We start from the raw sequence: 15,498 nt of genomic DNA, 5'->3' as shown, positions 1-15,498 counted from the left end.
GCCCAAAAATGAAAAAAAACGAAAGGGGTAACACTGTCGTTTTTTTTTCGGGTCGAAATTTTGAATTTCGATACCTCAGCTCTGGAAGGGTCTAGAGCCTCCATTTTTGCACTCAGGTCAAAGTCTCACAGCCCTCTATCATAATCCAGAGTTTTGAGAAGATTGGAGAAACTTAATTTTTCGCCCAAAAATGAAAAAAAAAAACGAAAGGGGTAACACTGTCGTTTTTTTTTTCGGGTCGAAATTTCGAATTTCGATATCTCAGCTCTGGAAGGGTCTAGAGCCTCCATTTTTGCACTCAGGTCAAAGTCTCACAGCCCTCTATCATAATCCAGAGTTTTGAGAAGATTGGAGAAACGTAATTTTTCGCCCAAAAATGGAAAAAAAACCGAAAGGGGTAACACTGTCGTTTTTTTTTTTTCGGGTCGAAATTTTGAATTTCGATATCTCAGCTCTGGAAGGGTCTAGAGCCTCCATTTTTGCACTAAGGTCAAAGTCTCACAGCCTTCTATCATAATCCAGAGTTTTGAGAAGATTGGAGAAACTTAATTTTTCGCCCAAAAATGAAAAAAAAAAACGAAAGGGGTAACACTGTCGTTTTTTTTTTCGGGTCGAAATTTTGAATTTCGATATCTCAGCTCTGGAAGCGTCTAGAGCATCCATTTTTGCACTCAGGTCAAAGTCTCACAGCCCTCTATAATAATCCAGAGTTTTGAGAAGATTGGAGAAACTTAATTTTTCACCCAAAAATGAAAAAAAAACTAAAGGGGTAACACTGTCGTTTTTTTTTTCGGGTCGAAATTTTGAATTTCGATATCTCAGCTCTGGAAGGGTCTAGATCATCCATTTTTGCACTCAGGTCAAAGTCTCACAGCCCTCTATCATAATCCAGAGTTTTGAGAAGATTGGAGAAACTTAATTTTTCGCCCAAAAATGAAAAAAAACGAAAGGGGTAACACTGTCGTTTTTTTTTCGGGTCGAAGTTTTGAATTTCGATATCTCCGCTCTGGAAGGGTCTAGATCATCCATTTTTGCACTCAGGTCAAAGTCTCACAGCCCTCTATCATAATCCAGAGTTTTGAGAAGATTGGAGAAACTTAATTTTTCGCCCAAAAATGAAAAAAAACGAAAGGGGTAACACTGTCGTTTTTTTTTCGGGTCGAAGTTTTGAATTTCGATATCTCAGCTCTGGAAGGGTCTAGATCATCCATTTTTGCACTCAGGTCAAAGTCTCGCAGCCCTCTATCATAATCCAGAGTTTTGAGAAGATTGGAGAAACTTAATTTTTCGCCCAAAAATGAAAAAAAAACGAAAGGGGTAACACTGTCGTTTTTTTTTCGGGTCGAAATTTTGAATTTTGATATCTCAGCTCTGGAAGGGTCTAGAGCCTCCATTTTTGCACTCAGGTCAAAGTCTCACAGCCCTCTATCATAATCCAGAGTTTTGAGAAGATTGGAGAAACTTAATTTTTCGCCCAAAAATGAAAAAAAAAAAACGAAAGGGGTAACACTGTCGGTTTTTTTTCGGGTCGAAATTTTGAATTTCGATATCTCAGCTCTGGAAGGGTCTAGAGCCTCCATTTTTGCACTCAGGTCAAAGTCTCACAGCCCTCTATCATAATCCAGAGTTTTGAGAAGATTGGAGAAACTTAATTTTTCGCCCAAAAATGAAAAAAAACGAAAGGGGTAACACTGTCGTTTTTTTTTTTCGGGTCGAAATTTTGAATTTCGATATCTCAGCTCTGGAAGGGTCTAGAGCCTCCATTTTTGCACTCAGGTCAAAGTCTCACAGCCCTCTATCATAATCCAGAGTTTTGAGAAGATTGGAGAAACTTAATTTTTCGCCCAAAAATGAAAAAAAACGAAAGGGGTAACACTGTCGTTTTTTTTTTCGGGTCGAAATTTTGAATTTCGATATCTCAGCTCTGGAAGGGTCTAGAGCATCCATTTTTGCACTCAGGTCAAAGTCTCACAGCCCTCTATCATAATCCAGAGTTTTGAGAAGATTGGAGAAACTTAATTTTTCGCCCAAAAATGAAAAAAAAACGAAAGGGGTAACACTGTCGTTTTTTTTTCGGGTCGAAATTTTGAATTTCGATATCTCAGCTCTGGAAGGGTCTAGAGCCTGCATTTTTGCACTCAGGTCAAAGTCTCACAGCCCTCTATCATAATCCAGAGTTTTGAGAAGATTGGAGAAACTTAATTTTTCGCCCAAAAATGAAAAAAAACGAAAGGGGTAACACTGTCGTTTTTTTTTTTTTCGGGTCGAAATTTTGAATTTTGATATCTCAGCTCTGGAAGGGTCTAGATCATCCATTTTTGCACTCAGGTCAAAGTCTCACAGCCTTCTATCATAATCCAGAGTTTTGAGAAGATTGTAGAAACTTAATTTTTCGCCCAAAAATGAAAAAAAACCGAAAGGGGTAACACTGTCGTTTTTTTTTTTCGGGTCGAAATTTAGAATTTCGATATCTCAGCTCTGGAAGGGTCTAGATCATCCATTTTTGCACTCAGGTCAAAGTCTCACAGCCCTCTATCATAATCCAGAGTTTTGAGAAGATTGGAGAAACTTAATTTTTCGCCCAAAAATGAAAAAAAAACGAAAGGGGTAACACTGTCGTTTTTTTTTTCGGGTCGAAATTTTGAATTTCGATATCTCAGCTCTGGAAGGGTCTAGAGCCTCCATTTTTGCACTCAGGTCAAAGTCTCACAGCCCTCTATCATAATCCAGAGTTTTGAGAAGATTGGAGAAACTTAATTTTTCGCCCAAAAATGAAAAAAAAACGAAAGGGGTAACACTGTCGTTTTTTTTTTCGGGTCGAAATTTAGAATTTCGATATCTCAGCTCTGGAAGGGTCTAGAGCCTCCATTTTTGCACTCAGGTCAAAGTCTCACAGCCCTCTATCATAATCCAGAGTTTTGAGAAGATTGGAGAAACTTAATTTTTCGCCCAAAAATGAAAAAAAAAACGAAAGGGGTAACACTGTCGTTTTTTTTTTCGGGTCGAAATTTTGAATTTTGATATCTCAGCTCTGGAAAGGTCTAGAGCCTCCATTTTTGCACTCAGGTCAAAGTCTCACAGCCCTCTATCATAATCCGGAGTTTTGAAAAGATTGGAGAAACTTAATTTTTCGCCCAAAAATGAAAAAAAACGAAAGGGGTAACACTGTCGTTTTTTTTTCGGGTCGAAATTTTGAATTTCGATATCTCAGCTCTGGAAGGGTCTAGAGCCTCCATTTTTGCACTCAGGTCAAAGTCTCACAGCCCTCTATCATAATCCAGAGTTTTGAGAAGATTGGAGAAACTTAATTTTTCGCCCAAAAATGAAAAAAAACGAAAGGGGTAACACTGTCGGTTTTTTTTTCGGGTCGAAATTTAGAATTTCGATATCTCAGCTCTGGAAGGGTCTAGAGCCTCCATTTTTGCACTCAGGTCAAAGTCTCACAGCCCTCTATCATAATCCAGAGTTTTGAGAAGATTGGAGAAACTTAATTTTTTGCCCAAAAATGAAAAAAAACGAAAGGGGTAACACTGTCGTTTTTTTTTTCGGGTCGAAATTTTGAATTTCGATATCTCAGCTCTGGAAGGGTCTAGAGCCTCCATTTTTGCACTCAGGTCAAAGTCTCACAACCCTCTATCATAATCCAGAGTTTTGAGAAGATTGGAGAAACTTAATTTTTCGCCCAAAAATGGAAAAAAACCCGAAAGGGGTAACACTGTCGTTTTTTTTTTTCGGGTCGAAATTTTGAATTTCGATATCTCAGCTCTGGAAGGGTCTAGAGCCTCCATTTTTGCACTAAGGTCAAAGTCTCACAGCCTTCTATCATAATCCAGAGTTTTGAGAAGATTGGAGAAACTTAATTTTTCGCCCAAAAATGAAAAAAAACGAAAGGGGTAACACTGTCGTTTTTTTTTTCGGGTCGAAATTTTGAATTTCGATATCTCAGCTCTGGAAGGGTCTAGAGCATCCATTTTTGCACTCAGGTCAAAGTCTCACAGCCCTCTATCATAATCCAGAGTTTTGAGAAGATTGGAGAAACTTAATTTTTCGCCCAAAAATGAAAAAAAAACGAAAGGGGTAACACTGTCGTTTTTTTTTCGGGTCGAAATTTTGAATTTCGATATCTCAGCTCTGGAAGGGTCTAGAGCCTGCATTTTTGCACTCAGGTCAAAGTCTCACAGCCCTCTATCATAATCCAGAGTTTTGAGAAGATTGGAGAAACTTAATTTTTCGCCCAAAAATGAAAAAAAACGAAAGGGGTAACACTGTCGTTTTTTTTTTTTCGGGTCGAAATTTTGAATTTTGATATCTCAGCTCTGGAAGGGTCTAGATCATCCATTTTTGCACTCAGGTCAAAGTCTCACAGCCTTCTATCATAATCCAGAGTTTTGAGAAGATTGTAGAAACTTAATTTTTCGCCCAAAAATGAAAAAAAACCGAAAGGGGTAACACTGTCGTTTTTTTTTTTTCGGGTCGAAATTTAGAATTTCGATATCTCAGCTCTGGAAGGGTCTAGATCATCCATTTTTGCACTCAGGTCAAAGTCTCACAGCCCTCTATCATAATCCAGAGTTTTGAGAAGATTGGAGAAACTTAATTTTTCGCCCAAAAATGAAAAAAAAAACGAAAGGGGTAACACTGTCGTTTTTTTTTTCGGGTCGAAATTTTGAATTTCGATATCTCAGCTCTGGAAGGGTCTAGAGCCTCCATTTTTGCACTCAGGTCAAAGTCTCACAGCCCTCTATCATAATCCAGAGTTTTGAGAAGATTGGAGAAACTTAATTTTTCGCCCAAAAATGAAAAAAAAACGAAAGGGGTAACACTGTCGTTTTTTTTTTCGGGTCGAAATTTAGAATTTCGATATCTCAGCTCTGGAAGGGTCTAGAGCCTCCATTTTTGCACTCAGGTCAAAGTCTCACAGCCCTCTATCATAATCCAGAGTTTTGAGAAGATTGGAGAAACTTAATTTTTCGCCCAAAAATGAAAAAAAAAACGAAAGGGGTAACACTGTCGTTTTTTTTTTCGGGTCGAAATTTTGAATTTTGATATCTCAGCTCTGGAAAGGTCTAGAGCCTCCATTTTTGCACTCAGGTCAAAGTCTCACAGCCCTCTATCATAATCCGGAGTTTTGAAAAGATTGGAGAAACTTAATTTTTCGCCCAAAAATGAAAAAAAACGAAAGGGGTAACACTGTCGTTTTTTTTTCGGGTCGAAATTTTGAATTTCGATATCTCAGCTCTGGAAGGGTCTAGAGCCTCCATTTTTGCACTCAGGTCAAAGTCTCACAGCCCTCTATCATAATCCAGAGTTTTGAGAAGATTGGAGAAACTTAATTTTTCGCCCAAAAATGAAAAAAAACGAAAGGGGTAACACTGTCGGTTTTTTTTTCGGGTCGAAATTTAGAATTTCGATATCTCAGCTCTGGAAGGGTCTAGAGCCTCCATTTTTGCACTCAGGTCAAAGTCTCACAGCCCTCTATCATAATCCAGAGTTTTGAGAAGATTGGAGAAACTTAATTTTTTGCCCAAAAATGAAAAAAAACGAAAGGGGTAACACTGTCGTTTTTTTTTTCGGGTCGAAATTTTGAATTTCGATATCTCAGCTCTGGAAGGGTCTAGAGCCTCCATTTTTGCACTCAGGTCAAAGTCTCACAACCCTCTATCATAATCCAGAGTTTTGAGAAGATTGGAGAAACTTAATTTTTCGCCCAAAAATGAAAAAAAAAAACGAAAGGGGTAACACTGTCGTTTTTTTTTCGGGTCGAAATTTTGAATTTTGATATCTCAGCTCTGGAAGGGTCTAGAGCCTCCATTTTTGCACTCAGGTCAAAGTCTCACAGCCCTCTATCATAATCCAGAGTTTTGAGAAGATTGGAGAAACTTAATTTTTCGCCCAAAAATGAAAAAAAACGAAAGGGGTAACACTGTCGTTTTTTTTTTCGGGTCGAAATTTTGAATTTCGATATCTCAGCTCTGGAAGGGTCTAGAGCCTCCATTTTTGCACTCAGGTCAAAGTCTCACAGCCCTCTATCATAATCCAGAGTTTTGAGAAGATTGGAGAAACTTAATTTTTCGCCCTATCAGAATCCAGAGTTTTGAGAAGATTGGAGAAACTTAATTTTTCTCCCGAAAACGAAAAAAACGAAAGGGGTAACACTGTCGTTTTTTTTTGGGTCGAAATGTAGAATTTTGATATCTCAGCTCTGGAAGGGTCTAGAGCCTCCATTTTTGCACTCAGGTCAAAGTTTCGTGGCCCTCTATCAGAATCCAGAGTTTTGAGAAGATTGGAGAAATTTAATTTTTTGCCCGAAAACGAAAAAAATGAAAGGGGTAACACTGTCGTTTTTTTTTTCGGGTCGAAATTTAGAATTTTGATATCTCAGCTCTGGAAGGGTCTAGATCCTCAATTTTTGCACTCAGGTCAAAGTCTCACAGCCCTCTATCATAATCCAGAGTTTTGAGAAGATTGGAGAAACTTAATTTTTCGCCCGAAAACGAAAAAAAAAACGAAAGGGCTAACACTGTCGTTTTTTTTTTTCGGGTCGAAATTTTGAATTTTTATATCTCAGCTCTGGAAGGGTCTAGAGCCTCCATTTTTGCACTCAGGTCAAAGTCTCACAGCCCTCGATCATAATCCAGAGTTTTGAGAAGATTGGAGAAACTTAATTTTTCGGCCGAAAATGAAAAAAAACGAAAGGGCTAACACTGTCGTTTTTTTTTTTTGGGGTCGAAATTTTGAATTTTGATATCTCAGCTCTGGAAGGGTGTAGAGCCTCCATTTTTGCACTCAGGTCAAAGTTTCGTGGCCCTCTATCAGAATCCAGAGGTTTTTGTCACTCTATCTCATGGTGTACCTCAAGGCTCTGTATTTGGTCCCCTTCTGTTTCTCATTTATTTGCTGCCACTGGGCCAGATCATCAGACAGCATGGTCTCAACTTTCATGGTTACTCTGATGATATTCAAATTTATTTCACGATTAACCCCAACTCACCTTGTCCACGCGGTTCTGTTATTTCCTGCCTTCAGGAACTTAAGACATGGATGTCTGATAACTTACAGCCTAATGCTGGGAAAACTGAAATCCTGTAGTTTACCCTTGTATGACATTTTTATTGAAATTGATGGTGTTCAGATTAGGGCTTCACACATTGGTCAGACTGTTAAATCATGCTTCTTTCACCTGCGGAATATTGTTCATATACGTCCTTCTCTTAACTTTGGAGATGCTGAAACTGTTATTCATGCTTTCATAACTTCCAGATTGGACTACTGTAATTCCTTATACAGCGGCCTACCCACCAAAGCAATACATCGCCTTCAAATAGTACAAATCTCTGCTGCTTGACTGAGCACCTACATATAACAAAATATCTGCACATATTACCCCTATCCTGCTTCATCAACTTAACTGGCTTCTTGTGGTCAATCGTATCCAACCGTATTCTCTCTCGCCTCTACTCTCTTTTTATTTTCATTTTGTCGAAATTTAGATTTTGCAAAAAGGTCTATGTGTTTGTAATCTTTGACTTATGTTCAGAGCCGGCCCGAGCCTTTTGGGGGCCCTAAGCAGAATTTGATTTGGGGGCCCCTCCCACGACGCGGAGTCACCTGTGTTTGACGATTATTGACACAAATGTCACGCAATAATGATACATTATAAATGAATACACTTAGGTTATGTATTAGGCTACAACAAAATTAATACTTAATAAAAATAAATAGATGCCTACTTAAATAAATAAAGTTAACAGTCTCAGTAAACTGTCTCAAAACATATAAAATAAATTATATGCTAAAATTATGACAAAAATGAGAAACATAAGAGCAAGGCTTCAACAAGCCTATTGTTGAGAACTAAAAATACTTGGCCTACTATTTCTCAACTGTCTCAATACAGTGTAACTGTCCTCAAAAGTTTTTTTAGATATTACTTTTTTAGATATTACATGACATAATCCAACAAAGTCTGTTACTATAATACCGGTAATGATGTTCTGGCGCTCGTTGTATGTGTATGCAATGTATTTTTCCCCTCGGGGCTTGCCGTAGATGGGCCTTGCGCAGACTGCGCACTTGGTAGGCTACTGGAGTGTCACGGGTTTTTGGAGGTCTGATGTGTGGTATAATAAAGTGAAGAAGAGTTCAAACTGCTATGTTTATTATTTATTCAAACTGCTACCTTTACCTTATGTTAAGTTCCCCTGCGGGCTGTTTGTTGCGCACAAATTGTCTATGCATTTGTATTTATTTATTTTTTTTGGAACCTTGGGTTCTTGAAAGGCTATAAAAAATAAAACGTATTATTATAATGTAGTAAAAGCTGACCAATCAGGTTGGGAATGTATCCCTGTGCCTTTAGGTTCAGTGTTAAAATGCCAATGTGAACGTTAATCAGACAAGGAAAATATATATATATATATATATATATATATATATATATATATATGAAGAGTTCAGATGCAAAAGGCTCTAAGTGCCATTTGAAATTTTCTTCTAGAATGATCATTTTTATCAAGCTTGTAGTATATTTAAGTTCAGTAATTTCACTAAAATAGCAATGATAATTACCTATTAATTGTTTTTTAAGTGAAATTACTGAACTTAAATATACAAGTTTGATAAAAATCACCATTAAAGAAGAAAATTTCAAATGGCATTTAGAGGCTTTTGCATCTGAACTCTTCATATATATATATATATATATATATATATATATATATATATTTCTTTTTTTTTCTGAGTTCTTGCTGTGTTTTGGCGGGGCGTCATCTGGTTCTGTCCTAATATGAAATCCATTCCCAGTGCACACAATGCTGCACAACATTGTTTTCTCAGTAAGTAAAATGGTTTATGAATACTGTTGACCTTTTAAACCTCAAGTGTTTGTCCTCATAATTGCACACCAGTGTGCAACAGCAGCAATACAATAACACTCCCATTATAACCAACAAAGTATTTTCGTCATTGCACGCCCACTGTATGTTGCAGATTGCTTCATTTGATTACAACCCGAGTGTTCTAGGTTTGTCGTGTCACAAGCAGTGTAGACGGGGCGTAAGTGAGCTGACAGGAGTGTGTTTAGTATAACATACTTCTGTTGGCTAAACCTCTCTCCACCGAAGTGTGCCTCGCTCTCTTATGCCAGACTCCTGCAGAGCACGAGTAGTTGAAGGCATCGGACGTGGACTTGAGCGCCGGCCAGAATTGACAAAGCAATGGGTCATCATCCGCAAACAATCCCAGCACGCTCCGCCATCTGTTTATGGGAGAGGACAGAACATGGATTCCTACAGTGTGATAGTCTATGACCCAAACTTGAGCGATTTTCAGTGCACAACTGATTAGAGGTTGTTCATTCTTCACGTGATTTTCAAAATTTTCCAAATTTGGGATGGTGCAAGGTTTCTCTTTAAATTAATTAATATGTAAGAGTGTTTGGATCCTTGTCGAAGAGGCTACTTCACAGAAAAATCTGAATGGCTAGGTGATGTCTTATCTGTTAGGTATGTTTGAGTAATATGGAAATTGAGAAAATGGAGTTCTTGTGTTTTAAGTTGAGAAACACTAGCATCGCTTGATAATAAATGAGTGGATGCACTGTGTATATTAATAATGCGGCATATGGTTCACATTAACATATTGAACGATTTTGATAGTCAATCATTTTTTAAAAAGCATCGTCATTTAGTGTACTAAATGTATTATCACAATAATTTGTTGTCCTTTGTCCATCTGGTGTCAGTAATTGAAATTAAAATGAGTTTTTCCATTTACTCTATTAATGTGAATGATTGCATACAGTAACTATAAAGGTTTAGGAGAAACTTGCACTATATATATGTGTGTGTGTGTTATTGCAATTTAGTAATGTTATTAACATGGTAAGTGTGTGTGTGTGTGTATATATATATATATATATATATATATAGATAGATACACACACATTTTAGAGGTTATGAGGAAGTAATGTTCTTGTATCATAACTGTATGCAATTCTGTGGTGGTTAAACTTTAAAAAAAAAAAAAAAATCCTGTGCTGTAAATCATTGCAATAACATTTTTCTCTCTTCATTCCTGTTTTAAGGAGTTATCAACTTGATGCCAGACGTAGCCAAAGGATGTTATTTTTCTTTTTCTTTTTTTACTGCTACTGACGTGCAATTTACCATAAAAATGTAATCGCTATTTCATCACGCCATAAGCAAATGTTTCTTAAATGTCATAATATTATTAAAAGTCCTTAATAGTGAATGCCAATAAACGTGTACTGTAAGGAATCTTCTCAAATTCAGTCAGTGTCTCATCCATTAATTTGGTAATGAAAGATGCCTGGTTGTTTTGGCACTCTACGTGTTGTGAATTTCTGAGCTTCACACATGGATGAATCATTAATCATTGTGTTAAAGTTCATTAATGAGCAGCAATATGCGCCTTCGAGGTTTCAATCCTAATGGAATATACACGAAATAGACATTCAGTTCCCCTGGGGTTCATTTAGTATTTGTATTGAATTGAATTGAATTAAAAACCTTCACGATCACTAATGGATCTTTTAATATCCAATATGTTTTCTGCTGTTGTTCTTCAGTCACACGAGAAGCCATCTGTAAAAAATGAGATATTTTATTCGTCATATATTTATGCTTGTACACCAGTAAAATAGAATGCATATCTATAATTCCATCGCAATGTCAGTGAACAAATAGACAGCATTCCTTCCCAAGATGCCACCTGCAGTGTGTCATGACGCAAACAGAACATAGCATGTATTTGGGGGGGAATTAAACATTTGTCTTTACTGAAATACTTAGAAACATAAAAAACAGCATCAAACAAATGTATCACTTTTAAAAGAGAAAGAAAATATTGGGAACAAAAAAATAAATGTCAATCCTCTTCGGTTTCATATCAGCAACATTCCTGGGTGCTTTCGGCGGTCTGGTTTAGTCACGGTTTAAGGATTCTTTTTTATTTATTTTTTTAAGTGGTTCATCTACAATAGTCACTTTCTGGTCAGCTTTTTTGGACGTGATGTGGAAACGGGGAGCTCTTCGCAGTGTTGCTTAAACACAGCACATTAAAAGTACATAGAACAGACATTTGGGCACCCAGTTTTATATACATTAGATTTCATGTGTTCTGTAAAGGCATCCATTTCTTTTAATGCGTCGTTAGCATTGCAACTTTATTCTCAACCATGCGGAGCAACGTCACAACCCCCCTTTCAACGTCATTTGTCTGTCCACTCAGGCTACTGCAGGTATTTTGTGTCATTGTCAAGAGCAAACTGATGGATGAGAGTGTGAACTAGGACAAAGCCAGAGACAACCAGAACAAGGGGAGAAAGAGAACAGCCAACACTTGAATGGTGGACCCATGACCCTTTAGGCAATACTGGTCTGATTTGGGCTTTTTGGAGCACTTTTTTTTCTTCCTAGATGGCGCTGTTGAAGGTTCCAGATTGTCCAGCAGCTCTGGGTCGATTTTGTCCAAGGTCTGGTCGAGGTGGTTGGACATGGTTCCCAAAGGACCATCGTTGAGACTCTGCTTATTACGAGTGTCGTTTTTCGTCTGATCGACCTCCCGAAACTTGGTCTTGGAGATGTTCTCCTTTTCTTTCAGGGGATTGTTGGTGATCTGCCGGCTGTTGTAGGACGAAGGATCCGGCAGGGACTTACTGGAGATGATGGAGGATTTGTCATTATCCGAAAGACAGCACCTGGGAATGCTTTCGACAAGGGGATCTTCAAGGGAGAGGAACTTTCCGGAGCGCGCCTTGGTGTTGAAGATACTGGTTTGAACCTGCGCCGGAGAGTCCACGCAGCCCTCCAAATCGTCGCTTTTCAGTCGCTTCAGGTCCTTCCCAGTCAGAGAGGTGGGAAGGTGGCACTCCAACTCGGAGCTGGACCCTTTGAAGCGTTTGAACCAGTCCCACAACGGCCTGGCTCGACAGTCACAAATCCATTGGTTCCCATTGAGCCTCAGGTACTGGAGAGACACCAGAGGGTTCATGGCCTCCCCTGTCAGCATGGTGAGGTTGTTGTAAAAGAGAAACAAGGTTGTCAGCTTGCCCAGATCGTTGAAAGCCCACTGCTGCACGTGTACAATGCGGTTCTGGTGCAGGAGCAAGCGGTCAAGGTTGGTGAGACCACGCAGCATGTGATCGGTCACCACCTTGATCTTGTTGTTATGCAAGAATAGGTAGGTGAGGTTCGCCAGGTCCAGGAACGTGTCCTCGTGCAGGGCCAGGAGGTTATTGTCCTGCAGGTACAGATACTGGAGCGAGAAGAGTCCTCGGAAAACTCCCACCGGGAGCTCGGACAGCCCGCATCTGTGCAGGTGAAGGGTGTGCAGCTTGGTCAGACCGCGGAACCCGGTGGGACTTATGATGCGAAGGTTGCTGTTGTCTCCGATGTCTAACTCTTCCAGTCTCTCCAGCCCGTAAAAGGCCCCCGCCTCAATGTGGCTGATGTTATTCGAGTACATCCACAAGACCGTGAGGTTGTGCACAGAACTAAAGCTGGTCGATCGGACCACTGTCAGTTTGTTGCTCTGGAGGAATATTCGCTGGCTGCGGACAGGGATCTCAGTGGGAATGGAGAACAGACCCTGCTGCTGACAGGCCACCGTTGGCCTCGGCTCGCTGTAGCACACGCACTTCGCGGGGCAGCCGTTCATCACTGGCATCAGGTTGAGCCATAACACCAGGCAGAGGAGGCGACCACCTGTCGAGAAAGGCAAAAGGTCAGTTCAAAGGTCAAGGCAGCAGCTACTTCATTTGGCAGGTGACCAAATTTCATTTTTGAACACAAGCTTGAAATAAGAATGTTAAACTGTGATCATGCAACATATACACTGCCGCTTAAAAGTTTCGAGTCACTAAAACCTTTATTCAGCGAGGATTCATTCAGTTGATCAAAAGTGACAGTGAAGACATGTTACAAAAGATTTATATGTCAAATAAATGATGTTCTTTTGGACTTTCTATTTGTTGAATAATCCAGGAAAAAAAACAGATTCCACAAAAATATTGATAAAAATAAGAAATGTTTCTGCATATTATAATGATTTCTGAAGGATCATGTGACACTGAAGACTGGAGTTATGATGCTGAAAATTCAGCTTTGGTCAAAGGAATAAATTACATTTAAAATAGAAACACAATTGTAATAATATTTCACAATATTACTGTATTTCGGATCAAATAAAGACAGCCTTGGTGAGCAAAAGAGACTTCTTTCAAAAACATTTAAAAATCTTACAGCCCCCAAACTTTTGAAAGGTAGTGAAACTTGCTTTGGAATTGTATCTCTTATGGAAAGAACATGTTAAAATGTATTCATAAATAAATCTCTAAATTAAACTATAAGGTCGTTTATTTCTAATGTACATCGAACATTAATATTGGTAGAAAAACGGTAACTTAATACAAAGCAAATATTCAATATATCTGTTCACATTCACACAACACATACTTTGTAATTTCTCACCAAGAAATGACTTAACCTTCAACAAAGTAAATATTTAAATATACCACAAGCCATTTCAAATGAGTTGAGTAAAAACATGAGACACAGCTTTTCTATAGATTAACCAGCTCTAAAATGGCTGCCTGCCTGCGAGAGCAGGACCTGTCTGTACTTGCGCCTGCATGTGTGAATGCTACCGGCAAAAATTTGTGCCGCGGGATCCATTCCCACCCATCAGCCAACGCAAGCGAGAAAAGCTGGCCAAATGAGAGAACCGGTAAATGAAACATTGGAGGGAGGCTTGAACAAAATTAGCTCCATCATTGCTATTAGCACTAGCTAATCACATTCCAGCATGGTGTAAGGGTTGACATTTAGTCTGTCCAGGCAAGATAAGTGTGCTGTGGGTGTTCGATACGTGGTTGGGTGAGATGGGGCCATGGGGAAGGACTTAGGATGTTGAATCTGTGTCTCATGGGAGTGTAGCGAGTGTGAACATGCTTGAAGTGATTCTGGAGTGTTACAGATAAGATGGCCTCTCTCATCTCTGATCTGAAGCCAGGGGTCTCTGTGTGTGGATGTGGCACAGATGCATCTGAGGGTAGGTTTGTCTGCGGGAGGCACGCAGATAAGAAATGTTGTTTTTTATTCAGCCATTCTTCAAGTCAGCCATTTTTTAGGAGAGCAGATGAAAAAAAAAGTGTCTGTCTATGAGATCTCTATCATACACCACTGTGAGACTGATGCAGGGAAACATTCATCTCTGCACAATTAATGCTCTACAAGCCTTTATCTATCTACAGTAGGTGATGGATATCTATCTTTTTGAATAGATAGATCAACAGATGGATGAATGGATAGATATTGTATAGATAGATAGATAGATAGATAGATAGATAGATAGATAGATAGATAGATAGATAGATAGATAGACCAAAATAATGCAGACAGATAGATAGATAGATAGATAGATAGATAGATAGATAGATAGATAGATAGATAGATAGATAGATAGATAGACAAAATGCATGTAGTTGGATAGACAGACAGACAGACAGACAGACAGACAGACAGACAGACAGACAGACAGATAGATAGATAGATAGATAGATAGATAGATAGATAGATAGATAGATAGATAGATAGATAGATAGATAGATAGATAGATAGATAGATAGGACAAAATGCATGTAGTTGGACAGACAGACAGACAGATAGACAGATAGATAGATAGATAGGACAAAATGCATGTAGTTGGACAGACAGACAGACAGATAGACAGATAGATAGATAGATAGACAAAATGCATGTAGTTGGATAGATAGACAGACAGACAGACAGACAGACAGATAGATAGATAGATAGATAGATAGATAGATAGATAGATAGATAGATAGATTTCTTCATGAATATCATTGTCTTATAGGCTAGCATTAACATCACAATGCCTCAATATCATGTGACCGTTCTCCAACTCCTCCATCAACCATGTTTACATAATCAAACCCATGTGAGATATTTTCCCGTGCACACGCAGAAGGCAGAGGAGCCCGTAGATCCTCTCGCCCGGCTCCCTGAAATCTTCTCCGTCCCTCAATCTTGCAGCTTGTTAAATGGAGCTTGCTTGAGGCTTGACAGCATCCCTGTGTTACACTTTCCCTCAAATATCCTCCCTCTCCCTCTCCCGCTCCTGTCATCTTCCACCAGTGAGCTGTCAGCCTTCCTCTCTGTCTTTCTGCTTCACAGCGCTTCTCTTTCACCCTCGCTGCCAACAAAAATATTCCATTGCCGCTCTTTGAAAACGTTAGGCTTCATGAATCTACCAGACCTTCTGTTTTATCTTCTAGTCATTAGTGGACTCTCCCCACCCACACAATGCACGGCGGAGATCCGTTTTCAAAGCTCCCCCTTTTTTTTTTTCACCCATAGCCGACCGTGCTAACCTTGCGTTTCCTCTGTGTCTTTCATCTGTTTAGTGCTGAGTAAAGCTACTCAAAATGTCATACGCCATCCTCCCAATTATTTCGGT

General features: G+C 39.0%; 1 protein-coding gene across 3 annotated transcripts in view; it reads right to left on the bottom strand.

Moving 5' to 3' along the window:
• Nucleotides 1-10,605: 10,605 nt before the first annotated feature.
• The window catches only part of rtn4r (reticulon 4 receptor), a 98,673-nt gene continuing 93,780 nt past the window's right edge, over nucleotides 10,606-15,498 (bottom strand). For all 3 annotated transcript variants that reach the window (XM_089130564.1, XM_089130565.1, XM_089130566.1), the window contains one exon: nucleotides 10,606-12,725. In XM_089130564.1, coding sequence (XP_088986690.1) covers nucleotides 11,308-12,725 — 1,418 coding nt within the window. In that variant the 3' untranslated portion in view covers nucleotides 10,606-11,307. The remainder of the gene's footprint in view (nucleotides 12,726-15,498) is intronic.

This window comes from Pimephales promelas, chromosome 4 (genome assembly GCF_988280905.1).
Source record: "Pimephales promelas chromosome 4, fPimPro1.hap1.1, whole genome shotgun sequence".
Lineage (NCBI taxonomy): Eukaryota > Metazoa > Chordata > Actinopteri > Cypriniformes > Leuciscidae > Pimephales > Pimephales promelas.
The sequence above is the reverse complement of the archived record's forward strand: the minus strand, read 5'-3'. Positions and strand labels throughout refer to the sequence as shown.